Consider the following 23,150-nt stretch of genomic DNA (forward strand, 5'->3'; position numbering starts at 1 on the left):
AAAAATTCCCTAGCCAGGGTATGCAAATTTTGAACAGTCATATCTTAACCAATTTTTATCTTCTAAAAAAGCAAAAACCTGAAATATTCAGAAAATCAAAACCTATATTTTTAATCTTTAAGATTTTTGGTACCACTAATAATTTTTAAGTTATTTTGAAAAAAAAAACATTATTTTTCAAAATTTCTTAAAAATTGTTTTACTTTAAATCCCAATGTTTTGAAATATAAGCACTGTGAACCGGTGAAACTTACAGATCATATTATAAATAATATACTTATAAGTTTTTTCAAGATTTTCATAAATTTTAAGGATTTTTGTGCCAAAAAAAGGAATCAACATTATTTTAAGCTTTAATTGCTTAATTTTAATACTTGAAATTTGTTTAAAAAAAAATAAAACTTTTTTAACACTTTAAAAAAGTTGTGATGATTTTTCATCGAAAAGTGCTTTATTTTTTGGTAATTTACGTTGAAATATTTGATTTGGTATTTGTCGAATAAGAATCTACTTTTCATTAGTTCCAGTTCTGCTTATACTGGGTCTACATACTTCATACATACACCATTTTTTTAAATTTTGTATACGTTATATTTTTTCTAAGAATATTTTTTCGATAAAATACTTAATTTTGGAGTTATTTGCGAAAAACCGTCTAAAAAGCTGTTTTTTTTTTGTTGAAAAATGAACATATTCACTCGCAAAATAACTCAAAAGTATTGATTTAGTGAAAAAACTCGATAGAACAAAAGTTACTTAGAATCAATCAGTTATCCATTATTTTGAATGTACGTTTTTTCGCCCCCGAAGGGGTGGCACTCATACCCAGGGCAAAATCACATATCGGCAGAATATCCCTTTTTTTCTTTGGCATATTAGCTATGGAATATTAATGATAGTTGTTGCGAAATGTACAAAAAAAAATGATCTTTTGTCGATACATTGTCGTAATTTATTTTTGGAGTAACTACTTCCCAAAACAACATAAATATCTGTAAATTTGTTTTAAGTAAATGGTCGATATAAAGGGGCCTACTTCTTATGGCCGCCTAGGGCCCATGATGCCTTAAACCGTCACTAATAACAATTAAACATTAAAAATTTCAATTTCAAAATTGATTTACGCGAGCGGTTTACGCGCGCCCGCATTTGTTGCGGGCTGACCGTGCTCCTCAGAGCGCGTTATTAAAAGTTCCATATCTTGGTCAAAAATTAACATAGAAACATTTACCAAAGCTTAGTTAGAATGTTTGTTTTTAGTTGTTCTGTAGATTTTTTAAAGATGAAATATTAATGAAATAATAATTAAAAATGAATTAATTATTAAATGAGGGAGTTTTGAAAGTTAACCTCACATTGAAAGCTGAGTTATACTTGGAAAAGTCCCATCGAATGCATATCTTGCATTTATTTTTCATCAAATTTGGTATAACTACGGTTCTAACAATCGGATAAAAGTTTACTAAACGTCATTTTGTTCAGTTTTTGAAAAGGAACAAGTTTCATTTTGGTAAAATTAAATATCTCTAATAGTTTAGGTTTAGGAGATACAATCATTTAAGCAATTAAATTGTTAATAACACAAAATTATCTGACGGATTTTTAGCCTGGTACCCTCTAGAACTTGGTACCTTTAGAAAAATTGAATCTCCGCTCTCCGCATCATAAAACATAAAAAAAGTCAAGGTACCGAGGGGACATAAAAGTGGTACCGATGGGACATAATCAACCCAACCTCCCCACCCCCCAACCGGCTCCTAGACTATATGTGATAAATTAATAAAAAAATTTATTACATATAGTCTAGGATTCAGGGCTCTATTCTAGGACTTAAAAGTTTGAGTCTATAGAAATTATCTTCAAATATTGCCGATTAAGATTTTTAATCGAAATAGTCACAAAAGATCAGCAAAAGGCACAACTGGTAAATTTTTATACGGAAAAAGTTTATTTTCTGAAGAATATTACCTTCTCTATCAGTTCTACACAGAAGTACTGTCAAAGCTATGGCAAGGGCCCATAACTGTCGGACACATGCGTTAAACACTGCTGAATTTAAAGCATTATACTCATCAGATCTCATGAAGACAAGATGAACCAAAATTACTCCAGAGATTATTGTGAACACTAGGGTCCAAGCGAAAAGTCTTGCAGCCTAAAATAAATACCGATTATAAACTTTGAAAATACAAATTTTTATTTTGAGAACGATTTTCGAAGTGGAACTCGAAACATCAAAATACAGTTATTTTTAACTAAAATTGTGGTTAATATTCAGTAAAGTATGTATAGTAAATTATATTAAGACACCACACCAGAAAAGCTTCAGAACAGTAAAATAATTCGTCGGTTGTTCGGAAATATGGCAGCAATTTCGTTCACCTTCCTCTCTATGAACACAATTAGGCCAGGGTAATAAGACAAAAATATACCCTGTTCGTGACACTTCAGCAGCCAGGGTATTGAAGCGTTTTTTCGACAGGTAATACCTATAGGAACAAATTGTAACTATTTCCTGCGTAGGATCTGGCGGCCATTTTTATTTATAAACAATTAACTGTCAAAAAATGGCATTTTCCCCTTTTTTTCAAATCAACGGAAAACAGTGAAACTTATGATTTTTTAGTACAAATATCTTCGAGATTATGGAAAAAGCTTTAAAATGACGCATTACAAAGTTTGATATACTCATTTATTGTTAATATAATTGCGAAAAAAGTCGGAATTGCAAAAAAAATTATTTTCGCAATAACTGTTGTAAAAATTAGTGTACAGCTTTGAAATTTTTGTCAAATGAGCGTTCTTTGGTGCTTAATATGTGATAAAAATTTCAAAGCGATTCATTCAATTGTTTAAATTTTATTCAAATTGTTTCTCCCAGAGAGTATTTTTTTTGCAATAACATAAGTCAGAAAAAAATGACGTTAGAACCATTCCACAGGTGTCAAATGAAAGAGCATGAGCTACATTTTCAACATGGTTTAAAAAAGTGAATAAAAAATGCATTTATTAGTAATAAATAATTATGCAAAAGTATCGTCAATTTTTCTTTATAAACTTTTTGAATAACTTTTTCCAAAAAAATTAACTTTTTTACCCTGTTTTAAGTGTACAACTACCAAGTAATGTTATTTATATCATAATTAATAAAAAATTGTAATAAATATATATATAATTTCTTATATAAGAAAATAAAAAGTTTATAAGGAAAGATTTACGATACTTTTGCATAATTATTTATTACTAATAAATGCATTTTTATTCACTTTTTTTAAACCAAGTTGAAAATATAGCTCATGCTCTTTTATTTGACATCCGTGGAATGGTTCTTGCAAATTTATGGAATGGTTCTTTGCAATGTTATTGCAAAAAAAATGCTCTCTGGGATAAATAATTAGAATAAAATTTAAACAATTCAATGAATCGCTTTAAAAATTTTATCACATATTAAGCACCAAAGAACCCGTATTTGACAAAAATTTCAAAGCTGTACACTGATTTTTAAAACAGTTATTGCGAAAATAATTATTTTTGCAATTCCGACCTTTTTTCGCAATTATATTAACAATAAATGAGTATATCAAACTTGTAATACGTCATTTTAAAGCTTTTTCCATAATCTCGGAGATATTTGTACTAAAAAAACCATAAGTTTCCCTGTTTTCCGTTGATTTGAAAAAAAAGTGAAAAATGTCATTTTTTGACACTTAATTGTTTATAAACAAAAATGGCCGCCAGATCCTACGCAGGAAATAGTTACAATTTGCTCTTATAGGTATTACCTGTCGAAAAAACGCTTCAGTACCTTGGCTGTTCAAGTGTCATGGAAAAATCCTTATTACCCTGGACTAAATATAATGCTAACGAATCAGTAGGGTCATTCCGCGAAAAATCGTTTTTTCCATATGTTCCATTTTGGTGACAATGTCATCGAATTCATCCAAAATTTTAGTCCTTTGCGCAGATGAATGACAGTTAACGGCATCCTACGTTAGCCGTGATTGGTTGTTACCGTCGGGCATTTGCCGTGATTGGTCGTTATTGTCGCGCATTCATAATTTTGTGTCAAGAGTGGATTGCAAAATTGGAACCGTCAAAATCGAGAGTGACCCTACGGACCCTACTGATTCGTTAGCATAAGTCCCAGTTTATAGTGAAGCGGTGAGCGTCGAGGATAGCGATAAGAGGCGCATAGATAGAGGTGCTGAAGTTGTAACTAAGCGGTAAGTAATTTATAGTGAAGCGTCAAGGATCGCGTCGAGAAGTGCGCGAAACATTTAAAAATTAAGTTTCACTGAACAGCATTTAATGTTTATACTGTAAAATTAACAATAAAGTTAATATTAAAATTGTACTTACTTGATACTCCCAACTCATCCCCAACCTCTTTTCACAATTTTTTAGCACGAATTTGTTTCTGTGCAAACAAGGAAAAGAATATAGCAGGAAATAGTCGAGGACACCCGAAGGCTACCGAACTCTATGTGGACCGCTATCAAAATCGAACATTTTTGTTTCTTACGAAACCGCTATCTGCACCGCTTTTCGCGACGCTATGCTCACGTCATTACTATAAAAAATGGAGGCAATACTTCAATCACGTAGAGGTGAATCTTTAGGGAAACCGCTACACTATCCTCTATGCTCACTGCTTTTTTATAAACTTAGCCTTTATACTGTGCTATGAGCTTGGTGCATTCACCAATTTTTAAAATATCGTACCTTTTCAACCGCCGCTTTTGTTTCGAAGACATTTTAGAGGAAATGAATTTTGACAAGAGCTTAGAGTCATGCCGATGCAGTACACAAATTGACGTGTTATTTAGAAGGTTATAACTGTTGTCGAAATCTATTACCTCTATCTCCGTTACTTTTTACAAGCAATAAACGTTGTTTGTAAAAGCAACTAGCCGGAGAGATAGAAGCGGATTTTGTGCGTGATAAGTAATATGGAAAAACTATACGGGGATATGTTGAATTAGTTGTGTACATGACTTTCACCAACGGCCGGAAACCAGAGTTGGGGCCGAGGGTAGTTATAAGGGGTCAAAGTCGCGGATTTTATTATTTTTTTTGTGACGCTCATGATCGAGATAGTGCACCAAAATTTGGGAATAAGTAGGTCATGACTTAACTGAGTAAAATCTCTAGGGGCGGAACGCTGCGTGGCCGACAAAGGGGTGGGGGTAGGGGTGAATATAAAAAATATAAAGGGTTTTTTGCGCTGTCCGTGATTGAGATAGTGGACCAAAATTTGGGAATAAGTAGATCATGACATTACTAAGTAAAATCCCCAGAGCGGGAAACCAGAGTTAGAGATGAGGGTAGTTTTAAGGGGTCAAAGTCGCAATTTGTATTATTTTTTTTGTGACCCGGTACAACATTTGTCCCCCACGCAGAGTTCCGCCCCTGTAGATTTTACTTAGTAATGTCATGATCTACTTATTCCCAAATTTTGGTGCACTATCTCGATCACGAACGACAAAAAAACCCCATATATTTTTATACTCACCCCTGCCTACCACCCCTTTGTACCCCAAGCAGCGTTCCGCCCCTGTAGATTTTACTTAGTTACGTCATAACCTACTTACTCCCAAATTTTGGTGCACTATCTCCATCATGAGCGCCACAAAAAAAAATAAAAACTCCTTATAACTACCGACTCTGGTTTCCGCCTCTGGGGATATTACTTAGTTATGTCATGGTCTACTTATTCCCAAATTTTGGTGCAGTATCTCAATCACGAACGTCGCAAAAAACCCCTTACATTTTTTTATATTCACCCCTGCCCCACCCCTTTGTCGACCACGCAGCGTTCCACTCCTGGAGATTTTACTTAGTTACGTCATGACCTACTTATTCCGAAATTTTGGCGCGCTACCTCGATCATGAGCGTGACAAAAAAAATAATAAAAAACGGAACTTTGACCCTTTACAACTACCTTCCTTCCCCACTCTAGTTTCCGGCTCTGGGGATTTCAATTATTTATGTCATGGTCTACTTATACCCAAATTTTGGTGCACTATCTCAATCACGAACGTCGCAAAAAAACCCTTATATTTTTTATATTCACCCCTACCCCCACCCCTTTGTCGGCCACGCAGCGTTGAGCCCCTAGAGATTTTACTTAGGTACGTCATGACCTACTTATTCCCAAATTTTAGTGCACTATCTCGATCATGAGCGTCATAAAAAAAATAATAAAATCCGCGACTTTGACCCCTTATAACTACCCTCGGCCCCAACTCTGGTTTCCGGTCGTTGGTAAAAGTCATGTACACAACTAATTCAACATATCCCCGTATAGTTTTTCCATATTACTTATCACGCACAAAATCCGCTCCCAGCTCTTAGACTAAACGGAGTAACGTTATTACAACTATACTATAGTGGAATAATAAGCAATGTTGCCGATTTTAGAGCTTCTTTCATTGTGGTATATCTCATTAAAAAGTAAACGCTCTGTATATAAATTAATAGTAATAATAAATTAATTAATATATAATTATTATAAATTAATAGTAAAGAAGTATAATACTGCACCTTGGGTATTTTAGTATTCCTATATTCAAAAATTATATATCCAAATATAATTCCTATAAACCATGCTGGTAACCGTACGATAGTAGACATATAAATATGTTGTTGAAAATGTAGATTAAACCTAAAAAAATAAATATACGTATACATATACAGGGTGCGCCAAAGCTCTAGTTTTCTTTTATTACGGCTAAATAAACACTAAACATCCTTTTGATATAAGTGTTTTTAGTTATTACTCTCTGTCTCTGCTTATACTGAATTGGTCTCTATGCCAGATAGTTTTTCTGTAATCATATACTTACTCAAAGAAACTGGATCCAAGATGATAATTCAATGTTATACAAAAAGTGTATATTCCTGATAAAATACAAACTCCAATACACGTTAAACAAGTCTTAAACGGATTTCTTAGTAATCCTATTATAATAATTGGAGAAAGGAAGAATAGTTGTGAGTCAACAGCCAAATACCATGCTTGGTCTACACACTAAAAAACAAATATATATTTGGATCAAAACGGCAACTACTTAGAAGTGTGTACAAGTCTTACAGTATTTTCCAATTTAAATATATATTTAACTACTAACGTATGGTCCTAAAGTTTTGGGAAAAATTTCACCTGGTCTGATTAAGAAGCAAAATGCATTTAACAAAGAAGGCCATGGAATTGAAATGTCATCAGTTATTGACATTTAATAAACAAAGCAGAATATTTTGGTTTGTGCTCTGCAAAATGTCTTATGAAATTGATATTCGTCGAGGTGTTTATAATATGGTTGGGCGAATGTCGAAACGAGATATTGTTAATATTTATCGAGATCAAAACATAAGCAAATCGACAATTTATCGCACAATCAGAGAATGTGAAGAAGGGATACCATGTGTTAACTTGCGTAAAAGTGGCCGACCGCGGATTTTGAACCATATAAGACAGGCAATACTGATTGAAGCAGCTAAGAACAAAACTGGGGTCTCACAGCGAAAACTGGCCAGAAAACACATTTCATGTTGGAAAGACTACAGTATACAGGACCCTATCGAGTAACAATATTATCTACCGGAAAAGAAGGAAAGCTCCAAAATACACAGAGGATCAATTAGAGAGAATTCCGAGATGTTGCCGCGCGTTAAGGCGAGTGCATTTCGTCAACAAGTTGATCGTGATGGACGATGAAATAGCTATTTGTATAACAAGGGAGGAAAGTGCTACTTTTCCTCTCGAGAATGAAGTTTACTGCCCGACGCGTAGCGGAGGGCAGTAATCATTCAAGGGAGGAAAAGGCACTTTACCCCCATGTTATACATATGATTTTTCCACCTTCCTCAAATAACAAGTCATTTTTTCATTTTTACTTAATTTATTTATGTAACTAACCAACAAAATTTATTAGAACTAATACTAACAAGTAGGTACAATATAACTGTCAACTGTCAACTGTCAAGTATAAGTCAAATTATTAATGTAAACATTGTTAAATCAAAATAACAATTTACTGTTTTTACCGTTCTGCAAAATACAGGGAGTATTATAAATAAACGTTAAATGGAGGAAAAGTAAAAGTGACGTCATGGTATTTCATTCATGAAATATAGCTTATTGACGCCCTGTACAATATCTATTTTCTATTACGTAAGTATTTATACATTTTAACGTTTATTTATAAAACACCCTGTATTTTGCAGAATGGTAAAAAACAGTAAATTGTTATTTTGATTTAACAATGTTTACATTAATAATTTGACTTATATTTGACAGTTGACAGTTATATTGTTATAAATTGCTAAATTGAAGAACCTGAGACAATGGTTTGGATGCAGCTCAAAACAACTATTTAGAGCTACTGCCTCAAAAATTAAAATAGCTATGATGATTGCCAACCTCCGTAGCGGAGATGGCACCTGAAGAAGAAGTTATATTGTACCTACTTGTTAGTTTTAATTTTAATAAATTTTGTTGGTTAGTTACATAAATAAATTAAGTAAAAATGAAAAATGACTTGTTATTAATTTGAGGAAGGTGGAAAAACCATATGTATAACATGGGAGTAAAGTGCCTTTTCTTCCCTTGAATGATTACTGCCCTCCACTACGCGTCGGGCAGTAAACTTCATTCTCAGGAGGAAAAGTAGCACTTTCCTCCCTTGTTATACAAATAGCTATTACTTTGTCCAACTCTGAGATGAAGGGTAACGATGGGTTTTACACGAACGATTACGAAAATGTACCTGATGAAATAAAATTCAAAAGTAAGAAAAAATTTGAGGACAAAATTTTGGTATGGTGTGCAATTTCTGAGGCTGTCTTTATCTCACAGCCCTACATTGGTGTTGTTCGAGGCGAAGCCTTAAACGCAAATATTTATATTCAAAGATGTCTCTCTAAATTGCTTCAATTTGTGAACACACATCATGCAAATGATCAAATAGTCTTTTGGCCAGATCTTGCTTCATATGTCATTACGCGAGGATCACAAGGGACTGGTACGAAAATAACAACATTACCTTTGTACCGAAAGCAGACAATCCCCCCAACCTACCTCAGGCTCGTCCAATTGAAGAGTTCTGGGCAATATTAAGTCGGAAAGTCTATAATAACGGATGGGAAGCACAAAATCAGAAACGCCGAGAAATTTTCCAATTATTAATGAAACGCCCTGTATATATCCAAAGCAAAATATTAGCAACAATAAATAAATTTATATATTCGAAACTCTTTTTCTTCTGCACAGTCTTGAACAGCCTGATCCGTCTTCGTTCTTGCCATTTTCTTCTGAGGCCCACGTCTCTGCTTCCTCGTGATTGTAGTTAGGTAACTAAGTACTTGTTGGACTAATCTGTCTTCGTTCAATATTTCAATTTGTAATCAATTTGTTGATTGATAAACCTTTTTTACTCTTAAAAACTTACCCTTTCCCCCTTCCCGACCTTAGATGGCCCATCAATTATTTTTTCTTTAATTTTTGATAAGTATATTATCTTCCTTTTTCAATGGCTTTCATTCTGTTACTACTAGTTTTTTCACGTTTTATCATTTTCAAAAGCTTCGAACTATCGCATAAAGCAAAAAATAACCTGTCTATATAAATATCATTTTTAATTTTGAAATATTTTATTGACTTACTTGAAAACCAAAAGGAATATAATTGTTGAAAAAAAATAGTGTGGGAAACCATGCCCTATTACAGGATCTGACCATGTTTCCAGCCATTAGCGGCCATAAAGGACCTTCTGAAATATTTTTATAGAAGCTAACATAGAATAATATTAAGGCTATTAAACCTGGCCATAATCTGAAATATTAATAAAGAATATTAATATTAAAATATTAATAAATACTATGAAAAATATGAGAACATTTTTTTTCAAACGGACTTTTGTTTAATATTTTTACCACTTAAAATTCAATCACTTGGTAAGGGCCCCTGGCATAATACAATGCAAGGGTTAGACAAATTAATTATATTATATTTATATCCAGGGTGAGTTTTTAATGAGACATTGGTGGATAATTCCGATTATTTCATTCGTAGGAGATTCTGACCAATAGAAAGCTACAGAAATCTAAATTAAACTGATAACTTTTTTGATAATTGCCCGTCGTCAAGCATATTACGTCAGATGCCCTTCGTTGCTACGAAAAAATACATTCAGTGACATTAGTGTTTTAAAATTTATAAAAGTGATGACTTTCAATCGTCAAATATCTATAAAAACTTTGTGTTTAATTGTACTAATTTGTACTTACATAAATAAATTACAATAAAATTTTGGTTTTGAACAGTTTTATTCATGAAATAATCGCAACAAATTGCACCCGAACTCTAAAATTAATATAGAATTTTTGCCCTCGTGACACTTTACTCGCCTTTGGCTCGTGAAATTAAAACTGTCAAAGTGTCACTCGGGAAAAATTCAATAATTTTAGAGCTCTTGTGCAATTACTACTGATAATTTGGATATTCCGACGTTATACAATATTCAAAAAAATTATTTAGATTATTATAGTAAGATTTTTCATCACGTGCTTAATTCTGTCCAATCAGATTATTATATACATACATATACTGCGAATAATCTACTTACATTATTATACTGAGAATAAAATTTAGTATTTTGTTTCTGTTTGATGACAAAGAGTTTTCTAGTTTCCACAACTGTCGCATTTAAGAAAATGAGCCAAATAGTCCAGAGAAATAAGATTTTTCTCATGACACATCCCCCTCCAGGCCGAAACCAAATTTTTTGAGTAGTATGGACATCTATATTATTAACCTATATGTTTCCTGCAGCTGATTTTGATGATATACATAGTTATAAACAAATGAAGATCAAAAACGCTAAATTTTCTCTTTTTTCGTCTATTACCAAAAAGTTAAGCACTTTAAACAAATTTGAGTATAAGAAACTCATAAATCATATAAAAAACTTCAATATGGCGTTCGCTGAATATGTCCATCCTTATTGGTTGCTTAGAAAATTGCAAAATAAATCATACATTTTGAGTTTTTAAAAATATTCATAACTTATGTAAAAATTAACTTAGAACCTTCTTATTACACGGAATGCTGATACTTCTTGTACTTAAATTATATTTTAAATTTCAAAGCAATTGGTCAAATAGTTTAAAAGTTATTTAATTTGTTTATCCCAAATTCATTGTTTTGCAACACTACAAGTCAGAAAATTATGAGGCTACAATCATACTTCGGACAGTTTATGAAAGAAGAACATTTATACTATTACCATTATTAAAAATAAATGACAAAAAATAATTTTCAACAGTGTAAAATTATTTTGAAAAAACATGTCGATTTTTTGCTTACTTATAAACAATTAGAATAACTTTTTAACCGTTACCTGTAGAAAAATTATTTTTTCATATTTAGAAAGACTGAATTTTTATACACATTTAGAAAGAAAAACAACTGTCCTAGGATAATTAGGGACAAAGTTAGCCCCCCCATTTATTTAATTCACACGTTTCTGCAAAATAATTTTGCAATATTTATAATTATTTTTTGTAATTTTTTTTTAATTAAATTAATACTGTAAATTTCCTTCTTCCATAAACTATCCAAAGTATTACTGTATCTTCATCATTTTCTGACTTACAGTGTTGCAAAAAAAATAAATTTGGGATAAACAAATTAAATAACTTTTAAACTATTTTACCAATTTCTTCGAAATTTAGGGTATGAATTAAGCACCATAAGTCTCAGCATTCCGTGTAATAAGAAGGTTCTAAGTTAATTTTTACATAAGTTATAAATATTTATAAAAACTCAAAATTTATGATTTATTTTGCAATTTTCTAAGCAACCAATAAGGATAGACATATTAAGCAAACGCCATGTTGAAGTTCTTATACCGTTTATGAGTTTCTTACTCTCAAAGGACATCGCACACATCTTATGGAAAATATAATGTCACTCAAATTCAATAAAATTTATACCATTAGATTCGTTTTAAATTAACGATCAAATCTTATCATTGCGCCAACTCTCTATTTACAAAAATAAGAGCAGAAATTGATATAAATAAATCTGAAATCAAATGGGTAGGTACATAAGTTAGAGAGAGAAAAAATATTTTAAAATACCCAGATTTTCGGTACTCCATAAATCAGCGGATTAGTTTCACTAATCCGCTTAGGCCCAGCGGGATTTAAGCTGTTATGAATAGCACTCAGAGCAATAATGATTGTAAACTAACATTTTATGGCCTCCAAAAATGTGATTTCGATAAACTTTAATTGCAATTTGCGCCGTAATTAATCATAATTAAGAGTTGGCGGAATGATAAGAATTGATCGTTATATTAAAACGAATCTAATCGTATAAATTTTATTGAATTTGAGTGACATTATATTGTCCATAAGATGTGTGCGATGTCCTTTGTTTAAAATGCCTATTTTCTTAGTAATAGACGAAAAAAGCGAAAATTTACCGTTTGTTGATCTTCATTTGTTTATAACTATGTATATCATCAAAATCGGCTGCAATATATAGGTTATTATTATAGATGTCCATATTACTCAAAAAATTTGGTTTCGGCCTGGAGGGGGTTGTGTCACCAACAGGCTATTTTTTTTCCTTATTTCTCTGAACTAAAAATAAACTTGTATTAGTTCTGCATCTAAATGTCAAATTGTCACGAAGGCAATATAAATCTGTAATTTTCAAAGCTGGAGTGTAATTCCGGAAAGATTATTTCATGTATCAAGCTGTATTTTTAAATAATTTGAACTAATATTTTATTGATATCTTCGTTTAAAAATTTGCTAAACCTGCACATGCTGTTAAAGTTGTAAAACATTAATTGTGATAAATGTCACTGGATGTTTATTTACAAAGAATTGAATTTTGTATGTGAGTATTAAAAACTTTGTTTCTCAAACTTGTTGCCTTTCAACAAGTTTTCAAAAAATTGTCGCATTATTTTCAATTTATTCTCACTCTCTTGTGATATTAATGTTGAAAACGTGTAGGCAATAATACTCTTCAGAATTGGATAATATGCCGATTTCTACAGGCTGAAATAACTACGTGGCAAAGCAGACATACAATTTTTGAAATAGGAATCTCTAATCTCTATATACTGGGACAGGCCAATCCTTGTTCTTACAAAGTGTAGTTTCACATTACTATATAGGGTATTTAACGAGTTATCACCATTTTTACTTCGAAATCGCTATGAAATAAACACACTGTATATAAAAAAGACATAAATAAATAGGAATCAATTTTACTTAACAAGGTCAAAAATATGTTCTTGTTTTCAAATTAACTACATAACTATTTTCAATGGGAAATAAACCACAATTTTACCAAAAAAAATAATTTTATTAACGTTTCGAAGCCCAAATAGGGTTTCGTTTTCAAAATACAAAATACTACTAAAATAAACAAAAATGTCGTTGCTAAGTAAAAAAATTCTTCTAATAATTTATTTAATCTGACTCATTTATATTGGCAATGCAGACATATATTATACATTTTAAAGTAGAAGACTTTAAAATGATATTGACAATATTTATGAGTTGCGTTTATTTTATATAATTTAATTTTATACAATTAATTTTTGCAAATTAACTGTATCAGAAATCATTGACGAATAATCATATACAGGGTGAACTACAAAAAAAATGTACAACCCTATATTTTATTATTTCCAGAGATTGTATTTTTTATAATAGTCTTAGTAGTAATCAGAAGAAGTAATCAGAAGACTCAGAGGACCAAAGTTCCGTAACAGGTCCTGATAGAGAATTCAAAATTTAATTTTTTTAAAATAATTCTAACTGTCCACTTGATATAAAATCTCGAGATTAGTCTCAAGGTGTTGTCCATTTGACATCACTTCTCAAAGTGGGCATGGGAGACTCGCTGGTGACTTTAGTCTCGAGACTAAGTGCCGGCTCCACTTGCGATTTGTAGTCGCGCGATTGTTTTGTCGCGAAAATTGAACACATTGTTTCAAATACAAGTCAATCCATTTGCGACTAAATAATCGTGGATTTACTTGTATTTGAAACAATGTGTTCAATCTTCGCTACAAAAGAATCGCGCGACTACAAAATCGCAAGTCCGGCGCTATGGGTAAAAACATGCCAAAGATACATGGATGAGCGCGGTGTAGGTCGCGATCGCGGTCGAGGTTTACATCGATGACGGGCAGAACATACCGAAGATACTTTCCGTATCCTGTTTTTGGCATCGACATCGCTGTAAACCGCGATACAAGGTCGCGAGGGTGAACGTGTGACACATCCTTGGTATGTGCAATCTCATAAGAAAATGAAGGTCGGTTTTGATATCGATGTAGCGACCGCAATCGCGACCTACACCGCGCTCATCCATGTATTGTGTAAGCAATCTATATAGTGTAAGAGGTAAGATTTGTAGCTTTGGGTTGTTCTTCTTTAAGCTGTTAGGCCGGCAGCTGGTTTTTTCTGGTAATTAAATATGTAGTTAAAAATATTTATTTATACTTAGGTAAATACCGTTAAAGCAGGACATAATATCGTATGTGTAAAAATTAATTTTATTAATTTTTTAATTACATTTAACCTCACAAGGACCCTCCCTCTTACCGCATGCTTGCATTAATAACTGATGTAGAAGAGCTTTTATAATTAATCTTGTTATTGTAAGAATTATTGTTGCTAAAAAACTTTATAAAAACACAGTTAGATCTAAAATTACTTTAGGTATACAGTTCAAAACTTTTAAAATGCAGCACAAAATGCAAGCATGTCCCCGCTCTTTTTTTATTTATTAAAAATACAAAATCTAAAAATATTTTTTTAACCAAGTCTTTTCATTACTACACTTATGCTTGGAAAATGAATTGCACAACACAACAATTAAAATACTGATACACTTAACTCATTTTCTCCTTCTTCCGTATTTTCTTCGTCACTATCATCGCCCAATTCAATAATAAATTTATTTCCATCATTAATGTGGAAGTGCCCAATCTTCTTATAATATTATTCCACTGATCACTTTGGCGATTCTTTTCTGCCAGTCTACTTTGGTAATATTGGCTACTTATTTTTTAATTATCTCAATTACCTTTTTGTCAAATTTAGGAAATGTATTTGAACGCCTTATACTTGGTTTTAATTGTCCCCAAATTAACTCAATAGGATTGAAAACACAAAAGTAGGGGGGAAGTCTCAATATAGTGTGTCCATGCTTTTCGGCAATACTTTCTAGAGCAGGGGTGGGCAAAGTGCGGCCCACGGGCCGTATGCGGCCCTTTGGACATTTTTTTGCGGCCCGCGGAAAAGACCTGAATTATTGTCATTATTGCTAATTGCAAGATTTTTTTTTAATTATTGCTAATATTGATAATCAAATAATATTGATAGATCATGCAGCTATTAATTAACACTTTCGCAGTGGTTGATTTTTCCGGAAATTTTCAACATAACGCTGGCAATTATTTGGGTTTTTGACACAGCCAAATTAAGCTAATTAAATAAATGCTTAACTTAATTAATGTTTTGTATTTTGATAACGGTTTCAGAAGTGGGAATTGCAACGTCAAATAAATTTAATTTAAGAGGTAACTTAAACTTAAATTTGTGGCTTATTTCCATATAAAATATGTAGTAAATTGCATAAGATGTCACAAGGAAATAGCTTCGGAACAATATTAGTGAAAAAAGAAAACGGTTCTTAGATAAAATAAAAATAAATAAAAAATATATACACATAAAGTGACGACGTTTGGGTTGGTATAAATTCATTATCTCGAGAAGGGGTGATTGGCATATTCAATTCTGTAAAGTGCATTAGATAGGTGGAGTACTTCTTTATATGTAAAAAAATTGACAAATCTTTGTATGTTCTAGTTTTTGTTCTGCAAGATTTTAAAAAATTTTAATTTTTTAAAAAAAGTTTAGATTGCAAAATTATTATGCAAAATCTAGTAAGTCAATTTTAATGAAATTTGGTGTACGGTTTTAGCACATTACAAAAATTTTCTAAGCGAATTAGGAAGGTTCCAAGTGTAACCAAAGTGATGAAAAATCATTGAATAAGGACAGGCTTGTTTTGCCCCCTTATTTTATATTTATTGCTATTTTAAAGCAAGGGTGATAAATTAATACATTTTTAACCAATCGTATCTGATAGAAAATATAATTATCTTTGTTTTATTCCTATAGGACTTTGTTCTAAAATGAATAGTTTTTAAGTTATAAGCAAAGAAAGTAGAAAAAAAGCGAAATTTTTTGAACTTTTTAAATATTTTATTTTTTTTATTAATGTTCCGGGCATATTTGAGAAGGAGCATAAATCAATTATTATTAACGAAATTCCGCAAAAATTTGAATTCCACCTCTCACATCCACCTAAAAACAGATCCTTACTGGTCTAAATATCATATTTCACCGGCTTAAAGCTATTCCACAAAATGTTTTACTCGGACAATATCTTCGGAATGTTTTTACCCTTAAGACAATTATGTGTCGACTAGAGAGTCACCATACAGTGTGTGTTGTGTAACTTCATCGTGCGTATAGGTAATACATATTGTCGTTCTTCAAAATGGATTCACGTCAGGCACTAGCTTAATTGCGTATACGATTGGACAAAAACGAAAAAAAATACGAAAAAAAAAAGAAGTGTTGGATGAGAAAATGGGTAGATCATCGAATTCACTTGAGGGCCGGTTAAGCTCTCGTAAATGAGTTGCGGTTGGAGTATACAAACCAATTCAAGAATTTCATTCGAATGTCTGCTGTGCAGTTTGGACTTTTTTAGATTTAGCAGAAAACCAGATTTATGGAAATATAAATTTAAATTTTGTAACTTCCATTGTATTTGGTGTCATCATAATTACTAAATTTTATTGAAAACTCATCATACAAACTCATTTGTTTCGCAATTCCTTTCTCTTTCGATTTGTGGTTGTCATTTCCTAAGAATTCTTTCTATTCGTAAAGAAAAATCAATTTCAAAATTTCATCATCGGTCCAATGTCGCCCATTCATTTTTTAACAAGTCAATATTTACTTTTTCAATAAACACTAACCGAAGACTAGTCTCAGCATAAGTTGGATTTATAGTTTGACGTAGCGTAGACGTAGACGCAACGGAGACGCACTGGAAAAGATCAACACCGAATTTTGTGTACTCGTGTTTATAAATGAACGCAAGCGCCTGACGGAACGTAAGAGAAACTTAACGTAACGGAAGAGATGACCAACTTTCATCTTTTACAGTGCGTTTCTTCCGTCTGGCCAATCATAAGGCAGAATTTTGTTCTGTCACTCAAAGTGGACCCGCCCCCTCATCCCTTGTGTTGTGTAAAAAGTTCTTTGTCAACATATTCGAATTTTGTTAATTATTTGTTAATACAATGGATGTTCAGTTATTAATTTAGTAAAAATATATCATAGAGTCATTTCAATATTTCAGATAAATATGAGTTGTTTATTAGCCTAATTCGTGGTTATCCACACATATTATACGATAGGTAAATCCAATAAACATTTTAAAGACCAGGAAATGAAACAAAATAGTTGGAAATCCCACGGCATGCGGCACCAAAGAGCATACCTTCGTTTATTTCCTAATCCATGTAACACACAAAACAGATAAATATTATAATAAATAATAGTATAAGTATAAATAAATAAACACAAAGTTTTTTTACTGTTCGTATAATTTATAGGCTATGTTGTTGAATTATAATTAAGTCATTGTTTACTCTTTCTACTCATGCGCAAAAATTCCGCTACGTCGATTTATAAATTGACATAATATTTTCTTCCGTCTCCAGTCCGTTTCTTACGTCTACGTTGCGTCTACGTCTACGCTACGTCAAACTATAAATCCAACTTTTTAGTCTCAGCTCTTCTGGCATAGACAGGAAACTGGAGATTAGATCTCGAGGTCATAAGTAAGCGTGTCCACTTGTGAAAGGCGTACTCTCGGCGACAAGTGACAGCTTGTCTCGAAGAGTTCTCTCAGACCTGTATACATTTGTGGGTGTAGTCTCGAGACTATTTTGTCTCAAATGGACACTTAGCTTACGGCATAGATCGTTAAAACAAAAGTATCTATATTTCTATTGCTTACCTGAGAAGCCGGTATATGTAAAACGGTATGATTGGAAATTTTTTATAATCGTAGATATAGTACACACTCATTATACCAAAAGATATCAGTAGACCACTCAACATTAAAAATGTATCTACTGCGAACGACCCACTAACAATAAAAGCAGTGAATAATTCGTGCTTCCACTAAAAAAAAAAAATAAAATAATCAAAATCAAATATATAAGTATCTGCCTGGTTGCACCACTGCGAACGACCCACTAACAATAAAAGCAGTGAATAATTCGTGCTTCCACTAAAAAAAAAATAAAATAATCAAAATCAAATATATAAGTATCTGCCTGGTTGCACCAACAAATCTTACCAGCTTAGCCCCGCTCAGCTTATAGATAGGGCGGCATTAAGTCTCACTTACGTTGCACCATAACTTTCAATAATTCTTATGTAAGCACGTCTTATCACACTCAATATGGGTTCCGCAATGGTATGGGTACCAGAGAGTCATTATTCTCCCTCAACGTGCTGACACAGAGATGTTTGGATGTTAACCGTCCTCTTTACGCCTGTTTCATAGACTACAATAAAGCGTTTGATAAAGTAAAACATTATCGACTCATGGAAATTCTGAAAACTAGATGAAAGAGATTTAAGACTAATAACACACCTCTATTACAATCAGCAAGCAATAGTAAGAATTGAAAAAGAAACATCTGAAGAAATGGAAATAAAGAGAGGAGTCAGGCAAGTCTGCATAATATCACCTCTATTATTATTTAACGCTTATTCTGAAGAGGTAATGCGAGAAATTCTGGAAGATGAAACAGTCGGCATAAGAGTAAATGGAGTCTTAGTCAACAACATCAGATATGCAGATGATACAGTAATAATAGCCGATAGTTTACGAGACCTGCAAAGACTCATGAGTAAAATAGTAAGGTGTTGTAGGGAGTACGGACTCTCTCTCAATATCAAAAAGACGAAGTTTATGAAAATGAGTAAAAACAACCATAATAATAACGAAATCTTGATAGTAGAGGGCCAGCAGATCGAAAGAGTAAAATAGTACACTTACCTAGGAACTTTATAACAGAAAATAATGACTACACTGCAGAAATCAAAGTCAGAATCAAAAAAGCACGTTCTAATTTTATGAAAACGAAAAAGGTCCTATGTAGCAAAGATTTAACATTAGCTCTTAAAGTACGCCTAACAAAATGTTACATATACAGTGTACTCTACTATGGAGTGGAATCATGGACGTTAAATGTAAAGATAATGAGACGACTTAACGTCTTTGGAATGTGGACCAATAGAAGAATTATGAGGGTTTCCTGGGTAGATAGAGTTACGGACAACGAATTACTGAGAAGAATACATAAAGAGAAAGAAGTTGAACTTACAATTAAAGAAAGAAAACTACAGTATCTCGGACATGAGATGCGGGGCAAGAAGTATGGCATCCTGAGACTCATAATGCAACGAAAGATAGATGGCAGAAGAAGCATCGGAAGAAGACGAATTTCATGGCTAAAGAACCTGAGAGAATGGTTTGGATGCAGCTCAAAACAACTATTTAGAGCTACTGCTTCAAAAATTAAAATAGCTATGATGATTGCCAACCTCCGTAGCGGAGATGGCACCTGAAGAAGAAGAAGGAGCACGTCTTAACTGAGACAAAATTTATGATGCACATTCCACGTGGGAATCCATTGTGGCAAGCTGAAAATGGATCTTAGACTCAATGGTGCAACGCATATGTTTCGTAAGCTGAGCTTAAGGCACGTCTTAAGCTTAAGATCTGTTGGTGCAACCAGGCATTAAATATTCTTGAAATTAAAATAGGATGTTTTTTTATTTTGTTTCTTTTCAACAGAATTTCCATATTTCCGTTAATCTACACCATTTGCGAATATGTTGAACTGATATGCACTTTTACCCTACCGATTATAACCTAAAACCGGTTTTTTTACTCGGGAAAAATCGGTTTTTTCGGTTGTTTTCTTGTCTTGGTTATAACCGGTTTTTTATTTTTAACGTAATAACCGGTGAAAAACCGGATAAGTTACCTCTGGAAAAAATAATCAGTTCAGAGAAAAAATAAGGAAGTTTTTGTATATATTATGGGGTCCATATATATTAATCCACCCTCATATATTTACACACAAACCTCTATAAGCTGATATAAAAGCATCTATAAGCTAGACAGCTAGTACATATATTATTCTTCAAACCTAGTATTGGCTGGATACACCAGGGAAATAAGGCAAAAATATACCATGTTCGGGATACTTGAGCAGCCAGGTTGCAAATGGGTTTTTTGCGTACTATATACCTAATACATTATAAATACAAAAATGCCCGTCACAGTTTGGACGAGAAATTTAGTTATTAACAAATAAGGGTCAAAAATGAGAGTTTTTTCGTTTAAATCGCTACAGGTAAAAATAGAGTAATTAAATGTCTTATTTATAATATTTTTTTTTTAGTAGATGAGCCAAGGTTTAAAATAGCGTTTATTTGAATTTTGGTCCAATTATTTGTTGCTTCGGATATTGCAAAATAAAACTAAAATTTATAAAAAAAAATTGCTATAACTTTTGCGAAAATGAATTTAGGACTTTCATATTGCATGAAAAGTTGAGTCAAACAGTCCATACAATGCACAAAATTTTAAGACCATGCTTCAATTAGTTTAAAATTTATTCAATTTGTTTATCCCAAAGAGCTTTTTTTCGCAATGTTATTGTTCATAAAATAATAATGATACAGCAATTCTGTGAAAACAACATGAAATAATGGTAGGGGAGCCCAAGCGGGGATTTTTGCAGTTACTCGAGCGCGTCAGATTATCATATGGGGAGAAACCTGGTACCCTGCAGATGTACCTCTACCATATATTGGCTCTTAACACAGGGGAGTTCGTTAAGGGGGGCCCGAAATAAAAAATCTACCCTTAAAAAAACTCGAAATTGTCAGATTAAGATAAGGTAAATTAAGTACATGCAAAAAAGTGTATATTTTAAAAATCTGACGATTTGGGAGGGGCGTAAGGAAATGGGTGAGTCCCAAACTTTCACAAGAAAAAAGCGAATATTTCGCGAAATGAATGACAGATCGAAAAACTAAAAAATATGTGCTCAATATTTTTTAAAAATCTATCGAATGATACCAAACACGACTTTCCCACGGGAGGGGTGGGGGGTAAATTTAATATTTTAAATACGAATCCCGCGATATTTCGCGAAAGGAACATCAGATCGAAAAACTGTAAAATATACTTGTTCAATATTTTTTAAAAATCTATCGAATGGCACCAAACACGACCCCCCGCGGAGTTTAGGTGGGGGGTTACTTTAAAATCTTAAATAGGGGCCCTTATTTTTTATTGCCGATTTGGATTCCTTACGTAAAAATAAGTAACTTTTATTCGAAACAATTTTTCGAATTATGGATAGATGGCGTTATAATCGGAAAAAACGATTGTTGAAAATGGAAAATTAAATTAAAAAACGGCAAGCGCCCACTAAAATGGAAAACTTTACTTAACTTTTTTTGGTTTTTGGACCTATTCTTCACAACCCAATAGGTCACCAAAGCGCTCGAGTGACTGCACATTTAGCATACTTTGCTCCCCTACCATAAGAATAGTCATACTTTCAACGCATTTTTATCACTCAGAAAACATTTTACTAAAATAGAGTCATTTTTGGCTTATAAACAATTTTAATAACTTTGTTAATATTGACTATAGGCTAAAACTACAATGCAATTTGAAAAACTGGTATTTTTATATGAATTTTCAAAGAAAAGCTTTTCGCCTAGGTTAATTACGGTCAAAGTTAAACACTTTTTTTATTTAATTGACAGCTACTTTGTTTATAACAATTAAGCAACCTAACTAGAGCCATTTTGAAGTTGAAGATATATAGGTTATGTGTAAAAGTTTTAGTAAACTTTGAACCTCAACAGAGTGGTTAATAAAGCTTTAAAAATGGCGTCCGAACGGAATTAATTCGTGGTCGGTGGAGGGGAGTTACTAAAATACGTGCACTCAAAAAATGAAACTGATTCTGCAAACATATGCTGCGATTAATATCGTTGGAACTTGTTGATGGATTTTGATCATAATTTTTTTAATTTGTATGTACTCGTAGTCTTATAGAGTACGTTATGTACACACAACCCCACCTAACATTACAAAATGTTAGGGGGAACTCCCCTTATCACTCAGGGATGTCAAAATAGATTACGGCCGATTATAAGACCTACCGAATATACATATATAATTTCATAAAAATCGGTCAAGCGGTCTCGGAGAAGTATGAAAACTAATACTGTGACAGGAGAATTTTATAGATGTAAATATACATCTTTATAAATATATATAGATGGCTATTAAGAAATAGGGGTTGTTGATAGAAGAGTGAAAATTAAGAGTTGTATGTATTTTTTAATTCTACATCATATAAAATTATGGTAGATAATTTTGTCCAAAAAAATTTAAAAAAATGTCAGGGGGCCAACCCCCCTTAAAAGTTATGGGTATAAAAATAGATTAAAACCTCTTCAACGTCCTACAGGATAAACGTGTAAAATTTTATAAAAATCGGCCAAGCCGTTTCGGAGTAGTATGGTAACAAACAATGTTACAGGAGAATTTGATGTATATATAGCAGTAACTGCGAATTAAATAATAAAAGTGACTAACTTTGAACCTAATTAACCTAGGCAAAAAGTTTTTTTTCTGAAAATTTGTATAAAAATACCAGCTTTTGAAATCCTTAAGTAGATTTACTCTTCTTCTTCTTCTTCTTCTTTTATATAGGCAGTACTGCCTGTTTTTCTTCAACGGTGCCTTTCATTCTGCCCCTAAGTTGTCATTCCATCTTTTCCTTGGGCGTCCTATACTTCTCCTGCCTAACGGTGACTTGTCCCTGGCTATTCTTACTATCCTTGATTAAGACATCCTGTTTATGTGCTCATTCCACTCTTCTTTTCTGTTCTTTACCCAAGTATTTATATTGTCTACTCC

At 32.5% G+C, this 23,150-nt stretch overlaps 1 protein-coding gene across 1 annotated transcript in view; it reads right to left on the bottom strand.

Annotated features, from left to right (window-relative positions):
* Nucleotides 1-23,150, bottom strand: part of LOC114327541 (nose resistant to fluoxetine protein 6-like) — a 97,793-nt gene that overhangs the window by 38,471 nt on the left and 36,172 nt on the right. Inside the window, exons 6-10 of the mRNA XM_050657342.1 lie at nt 18,138-18,304; nt 9,665-9,833; nt 6,847-7,031; nt 6,545-6,665; nt 1,969-2,155 (exon numbers count right to left, since the gene is read on the bottom strand). Coding sequence (XP_050513299.1) covers nt 1,969-2,155; nt 6,545-6,665; nt 6,847-7,031; nt 9,665-9,833; nt 18,138-18,304 — 829 coding nt within the window. The remainder of the gene's footprint in view (nt 1-1,968; nt 2,156-6,544; nt 6,666-6,846; nt 7,032-9,664; nt 9,834-18,137; nt 18,305-23,150) is intronic.

Source organism: Diabrotica virgifera, chromosome 1, assembly GCF_917563875.1.
Source record: "Diabrotica virgifera virgifera chromosome 1, PGI_DIABVI_V3a".
NCBI lineage: Eukaryota > Metazoa > Arthropoda > Insecta > Coleoptera > Chrysomelidae > Diabrotica > Diabrotica virgifera.